This window comes from Antechinus flavipes, chromosome 4, assembly GCF_016432865.1.
Source record: "Antechinus flavipes isolate AdamAnt ecotype Samford, QLD, Australia chromosome 4, AdamAnt_v2, whole genome shotgun sequence".
NCBI lineage: Eukaryota > Metazoa > Chordata > Mammalia > Dasyuromorphia > Dasyuridae > Antechinus > Antechinus flavipes.
In genome coordinates this window covers 99,644,993-99,662,006 of record NC_067401.1, presented here as the reverse complement: position 1 = coordinate 99,662,006, position 17,014 = coordinate 99,644,993, and the positions used below count along the sequence as shown (strand labels likewise).

The 17,014-nt window shown below is 38.3% G+C and overlaps 1 protein-coding gene and 1 long non-coding RNA gene across 7 annotated transcripts in view; both read right to left on the bottom strand.

Moving 5' to 3' along the window:
• Positions 1 to 11,542, bottom strand: part of SIPA1L2 (signal induced proliferation associated 1 like 2) — a 127,900-nt gene extending 116,358 nt beyond the window's left edge. For all 6 annotated transcript variants that reach the window (XM_051993601.1, XM_051993603.1, XM_051993605.1 and 3 more), the window contains exon 1: positions 9,974 to 11,542. In XM_051993601.1, the coding sequence (XP_051849561.1) occupies positions 9,974 to 11,459 (1,486 nt within the window). In that variant the 5' untranslated portion in view covers positions 11,460 to 11,542. The remainder of the gene's footprint in view (positions 1 to 9,973) is intronic.
• A 116-nt stretch (positions 11,543 to 11,658) lies between these two features.
• Positions 11,659 to 17,014, bottom strand: part of LOC127559660 (uncharacterized) — a 130,927-nt gene continuing 125,571 nt past the window's right edge. The window contains exon 3 of the long non-coding RNA XR_007953182.1: positions 11,659 to 11,790. This is a non-coding gene — a long non-coding RNA (uncharacterized LOC127559660). The remainder of the gene's footprint in view (positions 11,791 to 17,014) is intronic.

The window sequence follows — 17,014 nt, the reverse complement described above, 5'->3', positions numbered from 1 at the left end:
GACTTCATATGAAAAACAAAACAAAACAGATTCAGATTAACATTCTCAGCCTGGGGAAAAGAGAAGCTATGGAAGATCCTAACAGGCGATAATAGCCCTGTCAATACTATCTACTTATTCCACTATTATCCATGCAATATAAAGAATTCCCCTAAAAATGAAAATAAAATAAAATTTAGAAAAAGAATTCCAATTATATTGTATAGTCAAAAGACAAAAGAAGAAGAGGAAATGGATTGTTTATAATCTTTATCATTAAAATGAATAACTAGATGAAACAGAACAAAGATGGATCAAAATATTAATGTTAAACTTTAGTTGTCTGTAAAATTAATTTCTGTTGAATAGCTCATTCTTAATAATGGATAAATAGAATATCACTGTATCTCTATTTTATTTTCACTCTTGCCCCCAACTGTCTTATAAGTGTGAAAACATATGGATACTCTGCTATTCTGCACTGCAGTACAATCCCTGTATCACTACATCTCTATAATAGAAGGAAAAAAATCTACAAAGTTTAATGCTTCCCTAGCTGTTTTCTATGAGACTGTCCAAGTTTTTAATTCTACTAAAGAATACAAGATGTTAACTGGATTTCTTACAAACTCCAATTTTTCAGCTAAATTATGTCATACTTTCTCTAGCATTTACACAGGATCTCTCCATACAATGTTTAAAAAGTGAACATTGCCTACACCTTTCTCTTCACCTTCATAAGAGAAGTTAGCCCTTTAGGAACATCTTTCATGTTACTCTATATTATAAGAACCTTTCTCCATGTGGAGTCATAGGAAAATATGAAGAAAGCCTTCTGTAGGTTCTGTGCCTTTAGTTAGATTCATTGCCCACCTAAAGTCCTTTGTTTCTTTAAACAGATGATTTCCATCAAAGAGCTATGGACAAAGGAAATCAAGCTTTTAAAGAGAGGACTACAAACTTGCAGAACACAGGACTACTTCCTTTTTCTAACAATAATCTCTTTTCTAAGAGCACCATAGATATCCCCTGAGGTATCCCAGCTAGCAAGAGAATTGGATTTAAGAGGCAGGGCTGAGTCAGTCCCGCATTCTCCTTTGTCTTTATGCTCCCCAGCCAAGCCAACAATTCAATCACTTATCAAATGCTTGGGAGATACACCATCTCTAACCCCAAGATGTCTGCAGTCCACTGATGAGAGGGAAAGGAAAGGAGAACAAGACAGGTACACAGGGAAGTCAGCTGAAAGGGGCTTCTAGGGAAAGAGAATGCTAATTAGGGAAAAGATTTCCTAGTGTATTAATGGTAGCTGAGTTCAGACTTAAAGGAAGCTAAGGAGCTGGGAATTGCAAAAGGTGAAGGTGAGGAAGAAATAGAGGAATTAAGAGTGGGGAGAGGGAGATGAAGGTGTTGAGATGGCTCAAGAGAAAAAGCAGAGATCGAGGAGTCAATGTCCAATCTTAAGACCAGCCAATAGGATGGTTTCTCTGGAATTTAGAGTATATGAAAAGGAATTAATCAATCTGGAATCTATCTAAGTCAAATCTAAGTCTCCTAAAAGAGAGGGGAGGGGAAGTGAGGAAAGGAGAATGTTATATGTATACACAAAGACAGTGAGAATCCAGGAAAAAAAATTAGTACAAAAGTCACATGGGCAGGATTGCTTAGTGTATATATATACACGTATATATATACACACTATATATATATATATATATATATATATATATACACATTCACATATATATACACACACACATATATATACATATATACGTATATATATATACACGTGTATATATGTATATATACATATATACACGTGTGTATATATGCACACGTATATATATATACACACACACACACACACACACACACACACATACACATACATATATATATATATATATATATACACATATATACACACACATATATACGTGTGTGTATATATATATACACATATATATACGTGTATATATATACACGTATATATATACACACTATATATATATATACACATTCACATACACACACACACATATATATACATATATACGTATATACATATACACATATATATACGTGTATATATATATACACACATATATATGTATATACACACACACACACACACACATATAAATATATATATATATATATATATATATGATAGATGCTATAAAGGTGGAATTTTAAAGTTTTAGTGAAATGGGACCAAACAGGAATGGAGAGCAAAGAGTCACTAGTTGATTTTTGAAGTTATATACCTCCCTAACTCTCAGGTTAGCAGTGGTTAAAAAATAAGGAAATTTGAGGGAAGGCAGAGTTTGAGAGAAAAATTAGTTCTGTTTTAGACATGTTGAATTTGAGATGCTAAAAGAACATATGAGAAATTTCTAAGTTAATGGTATGAGCATGATATTCAATGGAGATAAGGGCTAGTTATATAAACTTGGAGTCATCTGCATACAAACAGTTAAATTCAAGGGAGAAATGAGATCAAGAAAAGAAAAAATAAAACACGTCAGAATTCAGAGGCTTCAAAAGCCACCTCTGTTTAATGGGTGGGAGATGAATCTTGCAAAAGATACTGAGTAATATGCAGATAGATAAAAAAAAAAAAATCAAAAGGGAGAAGGAATATATCACCAAAGAGAAAGGGGATGGTTAACAGCATCAAAACTTGCCCATAAGCTACAGATAATGAAGACTGAGAAATGTCACTGGCTTTAGCAGTTAGGAAATCACTTTAACTTTGAAGGGACTGCTTGTATTGTTGCATTAGAGATGAGGAGAACAACTAGGTGACCACAGTGCATAGAGCACCAAGTCTGGAATCAGGAAGATTCATCTTTCCTGAGTTCAAATCCACTTACTATCTTCAGGATCACGGGCAAGTCACTTAACTCTGTTTGCCTCAGTTTCCTCATATGTAAAATGAGCTCAAAAAGAAAATGGCAGACTATTCCAGTATCTTTGCCAAGAAAAACCCAAACTGGGATCATGAAAACTGAAAACTGAATGAACTTAAAGGAGATGAAGAAATGAAGGTTGTACTTTTATCTAAGACCTTCCTAGAAGGATGCTTTATACTTATTGAACTAAAATCTCATGAAGATCAAAATTTATTAATATTCACTGAAAACCCAGATAGTTTATCATAAAAATTCAGTTAATGTTATTGTTGACAGCATAATTGATTGCTATAACTTTCATAATATAATATATAAAGTCTGTCTCATTATTCATACTTATACCCAGAGCTTAGAACACTCCTTGGCACATAGTAGGTACTTATTTAATATGAGTTGATTGATAGGATGCTTAATATTCTTGGTTGTGAAAAGTATGAGGTAGAAAATAACAAGCAATTGGAAAACTAAAAAGACTAAGAATTTATGTAGTGTTCGCCAGTTGCCTCACAATTCATTAAGGTGGGCAAGTATTATCATTCCCATTTTATAAGTGTATTAATGTAGGACTCAGATTTGTCCAAGCTAACAGACATACTAAGAAGTCAGATGGGATTCTCATGCAAAAGTCCCTCCTGAATATAAAATCCAAAATTATGTAAAAATGGATATATTGTATATAAATTGAATGTCTGTTTGGATACTATTTCAAAAGGAGAGACAAAGGTGTTAAATATAGTCTAAACCCAATGATAAATCCAAGTTTTTCCCTTTACTTAAATGCCCTAGAACTGTATTTCTCAGATACTGATTCAGTGATAGAACACCCCCTTGTGAAGAAATCACAATTAGCAAGATTTGCTAAGAGTGGTACAGTGGATAGAGGGTGGGATCTGGAATCAAAAATACTGCTTCAGATATTTTCTAGCTTTATGATCCTGAATAAAGCTTTTAGCTCACTGTCTGCGCCTCAGTTTCCTCATCTGCAAATTGGAGTTAATAGTGCCTACCTCCCAGGACTGTAAGAATCACTTGAGATAATATTTGTAAAGTACTTTTCAAACCTTAAACTGCTATATAAATATAGTTATAATTATTGTCATTACAATGACTACCGTTACCACCCCTATTACCATTATTATTAGTATAAAGAGCCAAGAAATAACCTCATCTTTCCATCAAAGACCAAGGTAATCTGCTTTCCTGAGAACCTGAGACAAAGGACCAAAATGCTCAAAATATAAAGTCATGCCTCAAATGGGAGGCTCCTGGTTAAGGTTTATAGAATCACCTTTCTCCTTATGATCACATGTGAAAAGGGCTCCTAAAGCATGCAAACCCATAAGACCAGAACAATTTGTTTGCAGGTTTTTCCCCCTAGTTTCTGCCACATGGAACTAATATAATGATGATTCAAATATCTATATTCTCAGGTCCAGCTGGGCACTTCCTCTCTGCTCAGAGTTCCCTGGGATTGCAATAGAGGCTGTGTGCACAAGGTATGTCATGTGGTAAAAAGGACAACAATCAAGTCACTTACGTCTACCCAGGAAGGAGTTTATGTCTTAGAATAGTACTATTGCAAAATGTGCTGTTCACCCATGTGAATTTAATAGCATCCAATTCCATGTTAATTTTCTTCAACCAGTGCATAAAAACCCCAAAGAAAAGTTACCTATGAAATACCACTGGGCATGAAATTGAAAGCAAATGCAACCAAGCATCCTCCCACATTAAGGTACATCTGATATGTAAAAGTATACTCTAGTCTACAACTGTCACATTATCTAAGCCTAAGTGAATGAGTTTAGAAATTTGTGGCAGACTTTTCTCTAGATAACTCTCCCAAGGGACTTCCTTGACATATGACATTCTTTGTTGTGCTTCTCCCCATCTTTGATCCATTAAAAACAAGTACTATCCGTTCAGTTCTGGACCACCAGTGTGGACACACGTTTTCTTTTAGAAAATCAAGTCTTATTTGCCAACCACTCCTAGCCCTCCACTTACCAAGGGAGCTCACGTGACTTGTCTTTTCCAGAAAATATAATGAAAAGAGGCTGGTAATCATTGCCTGATGATTAAAAATCATCTTGAGACATGATATGGTCAAAGTAAAATAAAAAAAAAATAGTTTTAGATTTCTTTTTTTTTGGGGGGGGGTGATAGAAGGCAGGAGATAAAATAAGCAATGGTATAAAATATTTTCCATCCTTGTCTTCAGGACAAGGATGTTAATAACTATTCATAGTCAAAAGTTGCCAAGAACTTTTCTCATGAAAAGTTAGTGAGGAAGGCAATACAGAGGAAAAAACTGCTTCAGAAGCTTAAATGGTTTGCCCACAATCTTAGCAATAAATAGTAGAGCTGGGAGGGAATGTATTGTAGGGTTTAGAAAAATCAAGGCCAATGGTTAATTAATGACTCCATAATGAAAAATGTTTAGAGCAAATGCAAAGATACTACCCCTATTACACAGGCATTCAATGTTGTGCCACATTTGAAGCTTTGGGTTTTGTTATTAAAAGGGTACAAACAAGTATCCATTAACTATGAATTATTCCATTTGTCATCTGCTAAGTTCTCTACTGTTGCATAGGAACCCTGCTACTTAACATCCAAGGCCAGAGGACAAGAAGCCTGCTTCCCTGGAACAACCACAAAAAAAAAAAAAAAAAATAGGGGAAATGGAAAAAGACTTACTCAAGAGCAAATCATAAGAGACTGGAAGGGAAGAGTTAAGCTGTACCACAGAGAACCACAAATAGCTACATGAGCTTAAACTTCATTAGCAGTTAAGAGAGAGCCAGTGAAAGTTTAGAACAGGGAAAATACATGAGGAAATTTATATAATGAGAAATGTAAGGAATCCAGATTTTACACTCAGAGGTTTTTGCAATAATCTCCATGAGTAACATGCATGCCCATTGATGGCTCAACAAACTGTGGTACAGGAATGTAATGAGATGTCATTATGTTCAAACTAAAAATGAATATTAAGAATTCAGAGGAGTATAGGAAGATTTTATATGAACTGAAAATGAAGTTGCCAAGAAGAACCAGGAAAACAATATATTCAAAAGACCACAACAGTATAAATGAAAAGAACAAATGTAACACAACAAAAGAAAAACTGAAGGCAGTGGAATTGATCATGACAAATCTAGTCTGGCCCCAGAGTAGAGATAAGAAAATAAATCTCTTTCCCTTCCTTATAATAGCAGATTATTGGTATAGGGAATACTTTAGAGACTATTTGACATGCTTGCTTCTGCTGAACTGCTTTAAAAAAATCTTTGTTACAACAGACAGACAGGCTACTGAGTAGAGAACAGGAGAGGGAAAGATTCAGAATTTAACCTTTTTTAATAACACAAAATGGGACCTGAACTCAAGACAATGGCACTCTTTTGTGAAGAGTGAAAAGAGTTTACTAATAAATGAGACAGTATCTGTCTGAGAAAAAGAAAAAAAGAGAAACTTCATTTCATAGGTGGGAAACAAACAACAACAACAAAAAAACAAAAACAGAAGCTCAGAGTCACACAGGTGATTTTGAAGCAGAGATAATTTGACAAATCATTCCTCTTTCATCAGTCCTGGAATAAGATCACTGCAAAATCATTATGAATTTGTCCTAAGATGATATTTCAGCAAAAGCAACCTTCTGATATTTAACTGCCTAATAGACCACATAATTTTTTCCATGTCTGCCAGCTTCAATATTTTCCAGTGATTAGAAATGCTTTTATTTGCCTGAAAACGAACTCTAAGGCTCCACTAAGTAATCCCTCCTGAGGAGTGCCAGAGAGACTCCAGCTAGACTTACCTACCAGCCAACCAGCAAGTGTTCCTCACCTGAGGGGGAGAAGGGGGTGCGAGCACAAAGGTGCCAGTCAGAATGCTCTTGGCTCCGCCAGGCTGGGCCTGGCTGCATATTTTAGCACGCAAGTGCTACAGTCTGTGAGCTCTGGTAGCAACAGGGCAGGTGGGGGAGTCAGAGCATCTCCCATTTCCTTCCCTACGTGTCCCCATCCTACTACTCACTTCCCATTCAGGAATCTGGGCTGCCCCTCTGCCTTCCCTGCTTCCAAGGAAATCAGTGAGGGTTGTAACTGATGCTACTGGAGCAATCTCATTTTCACTCCCATTGGGCCACCAGGGAAGAGCTATATATAGAAGAAGCAGGGGCAGAGTTCCATCAGCTCCACTGGAAGAGGATGTACAGAGGAAGGAGGCGCAGCTTGCAATCTGCCCCCCCTTCTCCTCCTGCTCTCCCCCAACCCCCTTTTCTCCTCCTGTTCTTCCCCCACCCCCTTTTCTCCTTCTCTTCCCCCTCTCTTCTGCTCTCCCCCCCTTTTCTCCTCCTGCTCTTTCTTCCCCTCTCTTTTACTCTCCCCCACGCCTTTCTCCTCCTCAGACCAGCTGGTACAGAGGGGTAACCTCTCAGGCCTGGCAGAAAGAATGATCCCAGAGGGGATGCCATAGCTACTAAAGAGAAATTCCATGAAACAGGTTAGGCTCTCACTGCAAGCTGAGAAGAGACTAACATGGGGTGTAGGAAAAGGAAAGAAGGGAGGAGAGGGGAAGAACAGGACAGGGGGATAGGACATAAGAGAAGGGGAAAGAGAGGAGATGGAAGAGGAAAGGGAGAGGAGGAAGAAGGGGAAGAAAGAAGTTAGAGAAGGGGAAAGGGAAGAAAAGAAGGGAGACAGAAAAGGGAGAGGAAGGAGGAGAAGGAAAAAGAAAGAGGAAGGGGAAAAGAAAAGGAAGAAAGAGAAGAGAAGAAATGAAAGAGGTAGTAAGACAAGGGGCAGTTGAGAGGTTGCAGAGGACACCACCATGAGTAAAAAAGAAATGTTAGTCCAATAGCAGTCTATTGAAGGGAGAACTTGTTTGAATCTGATATAATTCTAAGAGGGATGAAATTCCTGATGAGAAAGCAATCTCTTCCTTCAAGGGCTTGCGTGAAGGATGCCATACAAATCAATATCTTCACCTAGTTACAAAGGAAGGAGTTAGGAGAGAGGATGGGTCCCCAAAGATAGCCAGATTATGATCTCATTGGCATTCTTGCAACAACAAGGGAGGTAGTCAGTAAGAGTTAGAAACATGGATAATGGAGGTTACGCAAATAGTGAAAATCATGGGCTTGAGAGGTAGAGGAGGCCTTAGAAAACACCTAGCCTGTAGCCTCTGAGAAAAGTGTATGAAACACAAATTTAATCGAGTGACCTGATATGACCCTCCACAACCATGATCACCAGCACACATCACTAATCACTTTATATAGCACTTTTGAAGCTTTTAGGATAGTTTTATATACAATTGATCTTCACAATAATCTTGTGAAGTAGATGTAATAGATATTGTTATCTACCTTTTACCTACAGAGGTTGTGACTTGCCTATGATCACAGAGCTAGGAGGTATTACAGCTAAGTTTAAAACCTAAGAACTCCAGGTGGAAATCCATTATTCTTTCAATGAAACCGGAATCTTCTAATAACCTCATTGCCTTGCTTTATCATCATTTACCTGTAACAGATCTGCTTTAAAAAAAAAAAAAAAAACAGAACAGCCCCATATCCAGCGTTTCAGGATCTTGTTCCATCAAGCAGTAGAGCAAAGTGGCTTTGATATGGATAAGAGCTGCTTAACCAATCCGGTTTCAGTTCAGATGAAAGGACCAATTTTCTGAGCTACCTAGTCCAAATTAACCAGGAACTTCTCTTTCTAAATGTAAGTCAATTCCCAAACAGGACAAATTTGGTACATTTTAATAAATGTACTACGTAGTTAGGTTAAAAAAAAAATCAATCCACTGGGTATCCCCAAATGGGGAGAGTCCAAGTTCCTAAATTCAGGAACGTTGGGAATAACAATTCTTAGCTACTTGGAAGTAGTGGGTGTCCTCAGCCACCTTCTTGGGCAGTAATCCCTTTGGAAATGCAGCCCAGCAACTGCTCCTGTAGATGTTTCAGCCAAATCAACTGACAATCCATAAAAGAAAGCTCCTGTCTCCAAAGTCTGTGGTACTGTTAAATATTTCAAGGTTAGAAACTAATATAATTTTATCTATGAAAAATGACATTAAAAGGGCAGCAATTAACATCTACTTTGTTGCTGCACTCTAAAGGCCAAGAAATTTTTCCATCTGCCTTACAGACGAACCCTCCCATTTCTGTTATTTCCATATTAGAATGTGAGCTCCCTAAGACCTTACAAACTCCTGTTTTTCTGTCTGCCAAGTGCTCAGCATAGTGCTTTTCATCTAGTGAAAGTACAGTGTTTCATTCATTCATTCATTCATTCATCAAAAATAGTCAACTCTTATTTCCTTCCAGCAAGCTAGAAAGAACTGCTTTTCTGCTTTGGGATGGAGGGAGGACAAGAAAAGAAGGACAGAAAGGAAGGTGAAAAAGAAGGAGGGATTGGGGAGGAAAGGAGGAAGAAAGCATGACATACTAAGGCAGTGATCAGAGGGTAATGGTAATCAAGAAAAATCTTTTAGGGAGAAGTAACTTTGCTATCATATATTAACATCGACGATGGATATACATTGGCAGAGAAAAGGGCAGTATATGGGACAGAAAGATGCCCTTGGAATCAGGACAATCAAGATTTAAATCTACAGTACACAGTTACTAGCAGTATCCACAAATAAATCTGTTGAACCTCTCTGAGTTTCCACTATTTCAGCTGCAAAATAGGGATAATAACATCCACTGGGTCTGACTCACAATTGTTTTAAGGCCCAATGGAGATACTAATGTAAACTTCTTTATAGATTTTAAAGTACTACGTCAGTTGTTATTGCTAGAAAGGAGAGGGAATTTCCATGTAATCATTTACCGAATGAATAAAAGATGGAGGATTGCATTTACATGTGAGGGATCGGCCCAAAGATTTGGAAGAGCTCGAATTGATGGATAGATTTGAACAGTGATCATTCTAGCGCCATGATGCTACTAGCAAAAAATTAGACACCTAGAGAAAACAAAAGGCAATTTTTATTTTCACCTTAAAGTATGATACTTAATAGAATCATTCAACCACAGGAGAAAAGTCCAGTCTTACCTTTCCCAAAGAAAAATTTGCGGTAATAGTAGGCTCCAAGGTCAATGTGTTCTATGATGTAACGTTTCACTTTTTCCCTGTGGATTGGCTGGTTTTCTCTTGGCACCTCCAAGACCGAAACACCTGCATTGGTGCAGTGGGAGCTGAGGGAGGACTCGAAGGAACAGCTTTCTCCCGCACTGGAAGAAGTCGAGTTCGCCCTGGAAAGTGCAATCCTCCGGTCTCCCTCCCCGCCTGTCTCATTCCTGAAATAGGGGCAGCTCAGCACCAGGTCATTGCTTTTGCCATCCCCCTCGTCAGCATCGAGGTTCTCCTTGGAGTTGAGATCCTCCTTGCTGCCCAAAGGGGATTCACAGGTTCCGGCCTGGCCCGCTGCCATCTGAGTCTGGGAGGCTGCGGAGGCGCCGGTGGTGATGTTTTTCCTTTTCCCCACATTAGCCCTCGTAGCCATGGCTTCGTTGATATTAAACAAAATGCTCTGGACATCATAATGTGCAAAACACTTCTGGCAATTCCACGGGCGGACGCTCCTCTCCAGCCGGCTCTCCTCCAGGTCGGGCGGGAATTTGAACGTCTCATGCTCACTTTTGACCGTCCGCAGCTTCCGGAACAGGGAGGTTTCCACCGATTCCGATTTTAATCTCCGCTTGAAATTCTTCTCCCGCTCCCTTCCCATCAGCAGGGCATTGTCCATGTATTCCAAGCCTGAGATGCGAACAAACTCCCCCCGGGAAATCTGAGCCGCGGCATGAAGACTGGGAGAGATGGCGGGGTCACAGTGGAAGAACTCGGGGAATCCAAAGGGGGCCAGGGCCTTGTGTTCATAACTGTCGACTCGGTAGCCTCGGAGCATGGCGAAGAAATTCTCCCCCGACAGGCCCTGCCTGTCGATGGAAGAAGTGCTCCCGTACTCCCTGTGCAGGGCTGCCCCCGTGTTGGGGTTAACCGCGTTCTGGTCCAAGACGTCTTCGGCGTCGATGTCGCTGATGGTGACGTCGCTGTTGCTTCTCTGCCGGATGGGGTGAAGGCCTGCCCGCTGCGGAGAGTGAAGGAAGATGTCCCCGATGGTGTACTTGGCCTCCGCAAACTCCAGATCCAGCTGCTCCTCCGGCTGCCCGTCGCCCGGGTCGTTCTGGCCGTTCTGCAGCACAGCCGCGGCCACCGCCGTCTCGTAACTGGCTTGCGACCGGCTTTCCCACAGGGCTTTGCAACTCATCTCCTTGGAGCAGTCCTTCTTCGGGGGCCATTCGGACACCCTGGCTCTAACGCCCATCTTGGGCATGGCCGGGGTGCCATTGGCGGGCCCCCCACTTTCAGCGACGTTCGCAACATTCAAAGACGTAGGAGGACCCATGTTGCCGTTCAAGGCCTTGAATTTCCGAGCGAAATAATCATCCGACTGCATGGTGCGTGGGGAGTCCTTAAACTTGGAGGGGGCTCTGGGGAACTGGTGTGTCTCTTCCTGGGACTGTCGTGGATCACTCATGTCCCCTCGCAGGAAGCCGGGCCTGCCGCAATTACATTTTTTATTTACAGCATAAATAATCAGGGAGAGGCTGGTACTGCATCACATGCAGGGGAGGACTTCGACAGGTGTGCTCTGTCAGCTGCTAGTTTTATCATCTATCTAGCTCTGTGTGTATTCAGACACACATACATATACAGATATATCTTTTAACTAATGAGTCATCAGAATATCACTTCTTCAAAGGCAAAAATAAAAGAATCTCATCAACGCCACTTGTGATGTTTTTAAAAAATTTCCTTCCTGTAATCCAGTGTTTGGTGTGACATCTGAGCAACAGTACTTCTTACTCCTAAAACAAAAAGGAGAAAAACTGCCATTAGCAATGTGCATGTTTCAGGTTTAGCCATTCCTCTAGTACTGCAAAAAATGTTTTTGATAAAACACAGACAAAAATAATATAACAAATGTCACAGAATCAAAATGTAGAAGGCTAGCCTTGAAAACCTCCCCACACATCCCTGCCATAGACCTTACATGAAACTGTACTCCAATTTTTCTCCCTCCAAAGTGGGCACAGTTTTCAACAGAATGGTAGAGTTGGAAGACACTTCAGAAGTGACCTAGTTCAGTCTCTCTATCCTGACATCTTTCTGTCAGCATAATATTTTATAAAATGAAATTAGTCCCTCATGTCACGCTCATCTCAAGCCTGGTATATAGAAATAAACTGTATGCATGTGTGTCTGTTTGTATATATGTGTGCATATACTTGTATATACTTATATGTGTATATACATTTACCTTATATTGTATATATTATATATAATTATATATAATAATAAAATATATTTTAATTAAAGCTTTTCATTTTTAAAATATATACATGTATAATTTTCAACATTCCCCCTTACAAAATCTTGTGTTCTAAATTTTTCCTTCCTTCCTCCCATCCCCTCCCCTAGACATAAAGTAATCAATCCAATATATGTTAAACATGTGCAATTCTTCTATATGTATTTCCACAATTATCATGCTGCATAAGAAAAATCAGATCATAAAAGGAAAAAAATGAGAAAGAAAAGAAAATTCAAGCAAACAATAACAAAAAGTGAGAATGCCATGTTGTGTTGCACACTCAGTTCCCATGGTTCTCTCCCTGGGTGTAGATGATTCTCTTCATCACAAGGTCATTGGAACTGGTTTGAGGCATTATTTTTTTTTCTTTAAATAACTTTTTATTGATAGAACCCATGCCAGGGTAATTTTTTACATTATCCCTTGCATTCACTTCTGTTCCGATTTTTCCCCTCCCTCCCTCCACCCCCTCCCCCAGATGGCAAGCAGTCCTTTACATGTTAAATAGGTTACAGTATATCCTAGATACAATATATATGTGCAGAACCGAACAGTTCTCTTGTTGCACAGGGAGAATTGGATTCAGAAGATATAAATAACCCGGGGAGAAAAACAAAAATGCAAGCAGTTTATATTCATTTCCCAGTGTTCTTTCTTTGGGTGTAGCTGCTTCTGTCCATCCTTGATCAATTGAGATTGAGTTAGATCTCTTTATCGAAGTGATCCACTTCTTTCAGAATACATCCTCATACAGTATCGTTGTTGAGGTATATAATGATCTCCTGGTTCTGCTCATTTCACTTAGCATCAGTTCATGTAAGTTTGAGGCATTATTTTAAAGTTATTTTGAGGGAAATTGATAGAATTGATTTCTTGTGTCTATTATTCCATCTTAGCTTTGTTCTCTACTGTCATCAAACTATTATTTCTCTACAGATGTTGGAGGCTAGGGCTGAAGATGAGTATTCCTTAGTTTGGCACTCTATCCACTGTGTCACCTAACTGCCCATTACACCATATAGATTATACTCTTCCCCCCACAAAGAAAAAACAAAGCTCCAGTGAAATCAGCTGACAAAATAATAGTCTGATGACAAACCAAGAGAAAATACAGATTCATATTTGAAATGAAATTATAGACAGTATAATGTTATACTCAACTCAAGCCTCGTGTAGAGAGAAGAATTGTACTTACAGTGGAGAATTTGACTTAAATAGCCTTTAAATCTAAAATCCCATGGTTCACATCAGTATTTCAGAGAGACTTGTAATCCAAATCAATTTAAGAAGAATCCCTTTCCATAATAATGAAGTGGGCCTCAAACCTTCCCTTGAAAACCTCAAGTGAGAGGAATCTACTTCTTCAAGCGGCCCATTCTAATTTTGGGGGTGGAGGTGGTAGCTTTTAACTGTTGCAAGGAAGATTTTTCCTTATAACAAAACTAACCAATCTGAACCTTAGTTTCCTCATCTGTAAAATAGTTGTAATGTCTGCCTGCCTACCCCACAGAACTATTTTGAGGATCAAATGAGGTAAAGTAATCCTTTGAAATTCAACACTCTATAATTAAAGCAGGTAACTAACCATACATGCAGGTGCATAACATTTGTACACAGCACATTTTTGGTCATTAAACGTAGACAGAAACTTGACATCACAATGTCTCTACTTTCTTCACCTCAAATATATTAGTCTTCTAATTACTCTACTAATTTTGGCTGAGTTTAAAAAGAAAAGACTAAGCAGAACACAGTTTACCAGTTGGTAACAGTCTGAGTATTTTATTTGTTGGCTTGTGAACAAAAAAACAAAACAAAATTGCAGCTTCTCTGGTGACGGTGATGCGACTGTGGCGGTATAACATTTCCCCTCAACTCTCAGTCCCAAGGAAACAAACACTCACTTGTAAAATTTCATGATCTTAACTGCCTTGAAGTCTAAGAATTTCCTCTAATTACAGGCTTTAGGACAGATGCAGAGTGCCCTGTCCTATACAGGGAGCAAGGAGGAAGGAGATATTTTGCCGTAAGATCTTCTCGCCTTCTCTTTCCTCCCCTATCCATTATGAAAAAAGAACATTGAGTCTGGACAAGTTCTACGTGCTGTCGAGTCCCAGGGAAGTTTTTCTTCCTTCGGCAATCAGGGAAACCATAATGATCGTTTAGGCTGTGGCAAACAGACGAAGGAGTAGCCAGAAGCTGTTAGACAAAATAACATGAAGTCAATCTAGATGAACATCTTATGGTTTGCTGTGGGAAAAGGACAAGCTCCGGAGGAGGATAACTACCGACTCTCTATCTGGCTCAGTCTATTGTAATGAAGCAATTGCTGATAGTTAAAAAAGATCAGGGATGATTTTTGAAATAAAAAAGTACTTTTCTCCCCACCAAAACACCTTCTCACTGAATCACCACAGAGAAATAGAGGAAGTGAAGACTGAACAACATATAGGAAACAATATCTTTCCACTAGGTTTCTATGGTCAATAAATACTTGCGGATCAATTGTATTAATGGACTACATGATCTATGTACACCACAGCCCGCTTCTGCTGCTTATGCAATACTTAACACAACTTTTAAATTATACAATTATGTGTCATCCCTACTAAGAGACAGTAAACACCAATAGCAATATATTCCTTTATAGGTATCTAGCATAATCTGTAGAAAACTCCAGCACATTCATTTTCATGTGACTAAACTACCCGAAGACTAGAAGAAATATTTCTAATTTCTAGGAAAATTTTCCAATAATCAGTTACCACTTATATTGAATGAAAGAAGTACTTAGTAATCCATCAATAAATTCCACTATATGCCAAGTATTTACCATGTACAAAGAACTGTGCTTTGGTGGATACGAAGGAATGAAAAATGAAATCTAAAGAAAATGAAAAACCTATCAATTAACTTCTTTTCCACATGACTTATGAAAATACGAAACAAACATAATCTAATAGACATAAGTTTGGCCCCATAGAGCTTACTAAAAGAAAAAGTCAAAGGACAGAAAATTAGAAGCAAAAAAGATATTCCCCACATTATCTCCTTCTAAATCTTATTATAATATTATGTGTACCCATTCATATTTTGAAATCTCTAGCTTCTAGATCCTGGCATAGTTATATATGACTAGAAGAGTCCCATATCTAAGTGTCTTATGACTGAAAAATGTGGGGGGGCCTGTAACTCTCAGGTTTTAGACAAAAAGCATAAAACACTATAAGGTTCTTTCCCAAAACAAAAATCTCTTACCCTCATTGTGAGTTTATAGTTAATTTCACTACAAACTTAAAAGACTATAAATTTGTCAATGGGGTTATTCCCTGCACTGATTCTCAGTCTTCTATAAATTTAGTAACAAAACCCCAAGTAACAACCTTGGGGTTGAAAAATTCATCTCCCTAGAGCCAATCTAATCTGTACTCTACTGTTTTGTTGCCAGGCCTGTCCATTAAGCCAAAAACGTTTTTTTTTTTTTTTTAATGACAAAAATAGAATTTCAATAATGCTTCAAGAGGTCAATTTAATATTTCATAAAAAATGTAAAAGCATAAACATATCATGAAATTAAACCCAACGAACTACTCTGGCTTCTACTCACTAAAGAAATCGAAGACTACATAGATGGAGAACCAACAGTTAGGTACATTGTCATTTAAGGATGTTTTGGTTTTGTTTAACTGTTTTATCTTTATTTTTTAAAAAAGCAGGATTTGATGTAGAGAAAAGAATATTTGGGGAAGTAATAGATATGAAAATATAGATCATCAATAAAACTTATTTTAAAAATGAGGCAGGGGAAAGAATACAGATATAATATATGAATAAGACACTCAGAAAAGAATCTCAAAGTCCCAGAGTGGAAGCCGAATTAAGGCATTTGGAGGCACCATTATAAAAAATAGATAAGAAATCAAACATTCATACCAAAAAAATTAAAGAAAAATTAAGTAGAAGAGAGAAGATAATGATATCAGAACAAAATATTATTTAAACAAACTTTTAATCAAGTTTCAGTGAGTCTACAGGTTAGCATGATAAACCTAAAATTGAACCAATAATCAAGATGAGAGTCAATAGATCTGAGGTAATATGGTACATAAAGGGTACAAAGAATAAGTGACAGGAAGAGGAGGGGAAGAGAGAAAGAAGGGGAATCAGCATTAAGGAGAGGAGGGGTAGTTAGAAGCCAGTGAATGGAGCTCTCAAGTCAGGAGGACTTGAATTCAAACCCAGCCACAGATACTTAATATTTCCTAGCTATGTGACCCCTAGAAATTCACTTGACCCCAAATGCCTCCAACCAATTTTTTTTAATTTAAGGAGACAAAAAGATAAGTAGAGGCTGGCAGAGAGGATGATGAATGGGAGGTCATGCATGTATTTGTGTCCTATAATGGGTCCTTTAGAGGGGATGTGGTGTGAAAATTTTGAGTGCAAGTGCACTGCTTTACAAGAAATTGTATAAGCACACTTGAAGATTCAGATGTTAGCTATTTATCATAGAGGTAAGATGGTTGTTTCCATATAAAGACATATTGTTTCTCTGACAGTGGGAAATAACTGCATCTATCCCCTTAATTTCCCTTAGGACAAAAAGCATCTACTGGCAAGATGAAGAGTCACGATTAGAGATTCAGATGATGCGAACAGAATACAGTAAAACCAAATGACCTACACAAAGATTTGATTCCAGAAAGATGGAGAGTGCT